At 36.5% G+C, this 7,030-nt stretch overlaps 1 protein-coding gene across 1 annotated transcript; it reads left to right on the top strand.

Annotated features, from left to right (window-relative positions):
• The first annotated feature begins 3,971 nt into the window (after positions 1-3,971).
• On the top strand, positions 3,972-5,129 carry LOC102605768 (putative disease resistance protein RGA3). Its single transcript, XM_006352892.2, has one exon. It carries the CDS (start codon positions 4,386-4,388, stop codon positions 4,842-4,844), a length of 459 nt encoding a protein of 152 aa, XP_006352954.1. The 5' UTR covers positions 3,972-4,385; the 3' UTR covers positions 4,845-5,129.
• Positions 5,130-7,030: the final 1,901 nt, after the last annotated feature.

Genomic DNA, 7,030 nt, shown 5'->3' on the forward strand with positions numbered 1-7,030 from the left:
ATGGTTGTATTTGATCAGATTGAAGTCAGATGTTGTCACTGTATTAAAGAATTTCATTTCAATGATAAGAACTCAATTTGCCTCTACTGTGAAGATTTTTAGATCAGACAATGGTAGTGAATTTTTCAATAATGAATGCAAAGTTCTGTTTGAAAGCACAGGGACTATACATCAAAGTAGTTGTCCTCACACTCCATAACAAAATGGAGTTGTACAAAGGAAGCATAGGCATATATTAGAGGTGGCTCGAGCCCTTAGGTTTCAAGGAAGTATACCAATTAGATTTTGGGGTGAATGTGTATTGACTGCAGTGTATCTGATCAATAGATTACCCACACCAGTGCTTAAGGGTAAGTCTCCATATGAAGTATTTCATAAGCATAAAGCTTCCCTAGATCATCTAAGAGTGCTTGGTTGTCTTTGTTATGCAACTAAGATTGTTAAAGTTGACAAATTTTCGCCCAGGGCTGCTGCATGTGCTCTCTTAGGATATTCTGCTACTAAAAAGGTTACATCCTTTTTGACTTACATGACAGGAAGATATTGGTGAGCAGAGATGTAATATTTCATGAGAATGTGTTTCCATTCAAGATTAATTCTTCTCAATGCCTTCCTGATATTACTTCCATACCTGCTACACCAGTACAATTTGATGAGGATGAGCATTTCTTAGTTGGTCCAGGCATACATACTGATACCAACAGTTTTAGTAGTGACTTGATTCCAGATGGTGAAACCAGTGAACCTACAGTAGAGACATCAGTTGTTGATGAGATAAATCCAAATCATACATCAACTGCAGATGTTGCCACTCCTGCTCCTAGAAGGTCAACTAGAGCTACAACAACACCTACTTGGCACCAAGATTATCACACTGGTCATAAGGTTGGAAAGCAGGTTTTTTACCCTATGGGTAATTATGTTTCTTATCAACATATTTCTCCACCATATCAAGCATATATAGCCAACATCTCCACTGATGTGGAACCATCCACATATGAAGAAGCTATAACAGACTCTAAATGGGTTCATGCTATGACTCAAGAGCTGCAGGCTTTGAAGGATAATGGGACTTGGAAGGTGGTTCCCTTGCCTCATAATCAGTCAGTTATTGGGTGTAAATGGGTTTTTAAAATCAAGTACAGGTCTGATGGTACTGTAGAAAGGTATAAAGCAAGACTTGTAGCTAAGGGGTACAATCAAACTGCTGGAATTGATTATCAAGAGACCTTTTCACCAGTTGTGAAAATGGTGACAGTAAGAACTGTTGTTGCATTAGCTGCTGCTGAGAATTGGCCCTTGTTTCAAATGGATGTCTATAATGCCTTCTTGCAAGGTGACTTATTGGAGGATGTTTATATGGAGCTACCCAAGGGGTTGAAGGTTCAGGGGGAGACACCTAAGGTCTGCTGCAAGCTTGCCAAGTCCTTGTATGGACTCAAACAAGCCTCCAGACAATGGAACTTCAAATTGACAGAAGCACTGATGGGATCAGGATACTAACAGAGTCATTTGGACTATTCCTTATTCACAAAGAAACAAGGACACAAGATGGTAATCTATTTTAGTTTATGTGGATGACTTACTTATAACTGGAAATGACACACAGTTGATCAAAGAAACTAAACAGGTTCTCCATCAATCCTTCAGGATTAAGGATTTAGGAGAACTGAAGTTCTTCTTAGGAATTGAATTCAGTAGATCAAGCAGGGGAATCCTAATGAATCAGAGAAAGTATGCGTTAGAACTACTAGCTGAAGCTGGATTAACAGGAGGAAAAGTGGCATTGACTCCTTTGGAATTCAACATAAAGTTAACTATAGCTGAGGAGGATGCTGATCAAGCAACTGAACTAGTTGAAGATGTACAACAATATCAGAGGATGATTGGGAAACTACTTTATTTGACGAACACTAGACCTGATATTGCATACACTGTGCAAACACTGAGCCAATTTATGCAGAAGCCTACAAAGCAGCATTGGAATGCAACATTAAGAGTTTTGAGATACATTAAGACTCAACCAGGGCTAGGACTGCTAATGTCATCAGAGAAGGACATGAGGTTAACAGGGTATTGTGATGCAGATTGGGCTGCATGCCCAAACACCAGAAGGTCTGTGACAGGATACATATTGAAGTTAGGGAACTCTCTCATTGCTTGGAAATCTAAAAAGCAGGCAACAATCTCAAGGAGCTCAGCTGAAGCTGAGTATAGAAGTCTGGCAGGGTTAACAGCTGAAGTAGTCTGGGTAAATAATCTGGCAAAAGAGTTGGGAATCAAGATTGAAGGTCCAATATCAATATATTGTGATAGCAAGGCTGCTATCCAAATAGCTGCGAATCCAGTATTTCATGAAAGAACTAAACACATCGAAATAGACTGTCATTTCATAAGGGAGAAGATTCAGCAAGGGTTAATCAAAACTGTATATGTATCTTCACATGATCAACTAGCAGATCTACTAACAAAGGCATTGGGAAGGACACAACATGAGTACCTATTATCCAAACTAGGAGTCCTGAATGTCTTCATGGGACCTAGTTTGAGGGGGAGTATTGAGAATTCAGGTGTAACATAAACAATGGAGCAGTACAAGTTAGCTGAGTTAGAATCACTAAGTTAGTTGGTTAGTGATATGTAAAGTTAGTTGGATAATGAATTGTAAAGTTAGTTAGCCAGCTGGCAGCATAGTTAGTTAGATGAAAAGTGTATATATATACTTGTAAGTAACTTGTATATATTAACTTCAATACAACTTCAATACAGATAAAAATTCTCAAATTGATTCTCTCTGTTCTTCTTCCTTTCTTGAGTTCTTGTATTCTCTAATTTCCAGATTCAGATTTGTTCAAAATGTGTACTTCTATGAGTATATTTAAGTTTTAAATTGCAATTAAATGTTACTCAATAAAAAAAATTAAAGTATATTATAGTTACAAACTTTAGCTTTGTTATTTTTATGCAACAAAACACTAGTGGTTTCGGTAGGGTGCTTATTGAGTGGTTCGGTTGGATATTCACACTTAATGATTCGGTTTATTAGTTATCGAATGTTAAATGTACTAAATCGTTAATCAAAAGAATAAGATATATATCAGTTAATAATTCAGTATCGATTTAGTGGTAATCAATTTTATTTGTGGGTTAAATTGATAACAAACTTCACATATGAATTTGTAATTTAGCCTGCTGTAAGTACTAAAAGAAATGAATATTCAACTACCACACAAGAAAAATGTAGGTGGTGGGCAGCTGTGGGTAATCAGTAAGGGAAAGAAAATACATGAAAGCTGTGCCTCATGGTTATGTGGAGAACTTTGACAGAGAAAAGTCTTTGTGGTGGGCAACAATGAAAGACATGACCCCATGGCCATGTGCAATAGTTTCCCTCAAATGCACCCACACATAATACATAAACGTGTATTATGTCACATGGGGCACACGTGTCTACTTGTTTAATTTTATACTAATTTAAGATTTGGCAAATAAAGATTTGAATTTCTAAAAATTCATAAGCTTACAAAGAGATGGCATCTTCAAGGAAGAACACTGCTCAACTCAACAAAGGGACCTAATAAAGTGAAGAAGAGTCTTTGTTGTATTTTGAGCTTTGTGTCTTATGTGCTTACACTGTAAATCTACTCCTAAGTTATAAAGGATAGTAGATCATTTGCTTGTCTAAGTATTTAGTTTTGAGTCGTATTAACTAGGGTTAGTTAGTCGAATCATCTAAGTTTTGGTCATGCCTTATTACATAATTGTTTGATGTTCTCTTAGGTATAGTTGCCTAGGAGTGTCAACTAAAGTTTGTTGATGTGTGGTGCAGCAGAGTTGCTACTTGTTTAAGCTCATGTCTTGGAGATCGGAGTTGGTGGCTAGAGTTAGCCTTGTGGGGTTCTTAAAGTCTAGATCAACTAGAGTTAGTTAGTTTAGTGGGCAATCGAATTATTGCTTAGGCTCAGTAAGTAATAGGTGTATTACTTAGTGTTGAGACTAAGAATTTAATCTCATTGATGGTTGTAATTTGTGTTTCATTTTTGCTTGAGAAGATTAGTGAAAACAGTTGAAAATCCTATGTGACAGATCATGGTTTTACTCCCTTGAGCAAGGAGGTTTCCACGTAAAACCATTGTGCCCGATTTACTTTGAGGAATTTATTTTCCACACTTTTACTTCAGCTACTGTTCTTGCTGAGTCAAGGAACTTGGTCCGTTGACTGATAGTGGACGCATACATTCCAACAGAGAGACATGGGTCCATGGTGGAATAATTGAGTTTCAGCTTTCTATATTTCATTCCAACATCTTACTTAGATTCATTGCTAACTCACAACAATTCCAGTAATCTACACATATATCTAATTTTAAGTTCAACATTTATATATGGCTGAAGCTTTCCTTCAAATTCTGCTAGAAAATATCACTTCTTTCATCCAAGGGGAACTTGGATTACTTCTCGGTTTTGAAAATGAGTTTGAAAATATTTCGAGCAGGTTTTCTACAATCCAAGCGGTGCTTGAAGATGCTCAGGAGAAGCAACTTAAGGACAAAGCAATTAAAAGCTGGTTACAGAAACTCAATGCTGCTGCGTATAAAGTTGATGACATATTGGACGAATGTAAATATGAGGGAGCAAGACTCAAGCAGTCTCGATTAGGGCGTTATCATCCAAAGACTATTGCTTTCCGTCACAAGATTGGTAAAAGGATAAAAGAGATGATGGAGAAACTAGATGCAATTGCTAAGGAAAGAACGGATTTTCATTTGCACGAAAAGATTATAGAAAGACAAGTTGCTAGACCGAAAACAGGTGCTCATCTTAAATTAGTATTACAACAATAACTATATTCATTTTTTTGGCAATTATCAAATTCATTTGTGTGTTTGGGGTAAGGGAAAGTTTCAAATATTTTCCCTAAATGTTAGTCTTAAGGACTCGTTTGGTAGGCGGTATTAAATAGAATAGTCCATGGATTAAAATTTAATCCATCTAATACATTATTTGGTTACATTATTTTATTGAATCCATGGATTGCTTATACATCATATATGGTCTTATTTTATCCCTAGTAAATGGAGGGATAACTAATTCAAGGTTTGTTAAACCTTGGATAAGACCCCTAAATGACAAAATTTATCTCTTTATTCATTTTCCTAAATTTCTTTGTAATTTAATTTTCTTTTTATTTATATTGAAATAATTATAAATGTTCTTTTTAATTCTCCTAAATTCGTTTAGTGTAATTTAATGATTTCATTAATATTTTTTTATTCAATGTAGTTCGATTAACCACTTGGACTATTTTTTTTAGCTATTGAACAATATAAGTAGTCTTAAATCTATGTTAAGTTTAAGATATACTTGACCAAAAAAAAAAGTGGTACATCATACCTCAAATTTATATATATAGTATGTATATATTTAACTTAACTGTTGCGGAAGCCGAATATATAGAGAGTGATGAAATCACAACTGCTATATCTAAAGGTAGCTAATAAATAGTAGATGAGACAACAATAAAAAGAACACCAGGAATTAACGAGGTTCGGCAAACTTTTGTTTTCTTTTGCCTACTCCTCGGACACAACCAACCAATATTTATTTCAGTCCAAAAGGGTACAAGTGAAATACTACAAGAGAGAAAGAAGATCAAATGCCTTTGAAGATGAGAAGGCAAGTGAGAGGTGTGTTACAAATGAATTTAGGAACTACCTATTTATAAGAGTGAATTCTTCCTATTGATGTCATCCATGACATCACAATGTGTCAAAATGTCAAGATTTACCATGTGAAACCATTTTATAGTTCACCTAAATTTCACCTACAAAAGATGTTATCTTGACTTTTGTACCAATGAAGAATTATCTTCCCTAAACTACCCAAAATCTTCACATTAATTCATCTTTGAATCTTGTCAAATTTAACAAATCTCCACCTTGGCAAGATTCTCCATTTTCAACTTTCTCTCAACAACTTTTGATTGTGTCTTCAACCTCAATCTTCAATGTTCAACAATGTTGATCAAGTTCAAACAATGTTGAAACTTAACCGCAGTTACCACTTTTGTCAGCATATCGGCAGGATTATCCGTAGTATGAATTTTCTGCACTATGACTCCACCTTCTTTTATGATGTCTCGTATGAAATGATATCGGACATCAATGTGCTTCGTCCTTGCATGATAAACTTGGTTCTTTGCTAATTGAATAGCACTTTGACTATCACTACATATAGTGACTCCTTCTTGTCCAATACCAAGCTCTCTAAGCAATCTTTGAACCCAAATTGCCTCCTTCGCAGCCTCTGTAATTGCCATATACTCTGCCTCAGTGGTAGAGAAAGCAACTGTTGACTGCAAAGTAGACTTCCAACTAACTGGTGCGTTTGCAATAGTGAAAACATAACCAGTAGTTGATCTTCGTTTGTCCAAATCACCTGCATAATCTGAGTCACAATATCCAACAAGATATTGACTATCTTTATTGTCACGCCCCGAGCCTACACCCTGGGCGGGATCGGCACCTGGAGACCATTGTTGGCCCCAGGCAAACCCTTGGCCTGGCTTTCTTAACTCAGCGGAAACCTAACTCAACAGAATAACTCAGTGTCATGCAAAGACATAAACAACTTAACTAATAAAAATATGGCCCAAAGGGCAACTCGAGTCTCAAAATAGAATATTTACATATATATACATATACATGGATGAGAGACTCAAAACTAACTGACTGACTGACTGTCTGACTGTCTATTGAAGCCTCTAATATACTGAGATGGATGTGGGGACAGACCCCGCAACACCCTAATAGAACAAACTAAGTACACTAAAATAATTGGAGTCCTCCGGAATGCAAGGAGGCTCACCACAGACTCTGGAGTGCTCAGCTGGATCAACGACGTGCAGGATGCTGATCCGGGGTACCTGTATCTGCATCATAAGACGATGCAGGCCAACTGGCATCAGTACATGGAATGTACGAATATGTGAGCTGGAAAAGCCGAACCACAACTTAAGCTTGAAAGGAGA

This window comes from Solanum tuberosum, unplaced genomic scaffold (genome assembly GCF_000226075.1).
Source record: "Solanum tuberosum cultivar DM 1-3 516 R44 unplaced genomic scaffold, SolTub_3.0 scf00144, whole genome shotgun sequence".
NCBI lineage: Eukaryota > Viridiplantae > Streptophyta > Magnoliopsida > Solanales > Solanaceae > Solanum > Solanum tuberosum.

Excerpts from the sequence above, each read along its gene's own strand:
- LOC102605768 (XM_006352892.2), top strand. The coding sequence starts at position 4,386 with ATGGCTGAAGCTTTCCTTCAAATTCTGCTAGAAAATATCACTTCTTTC.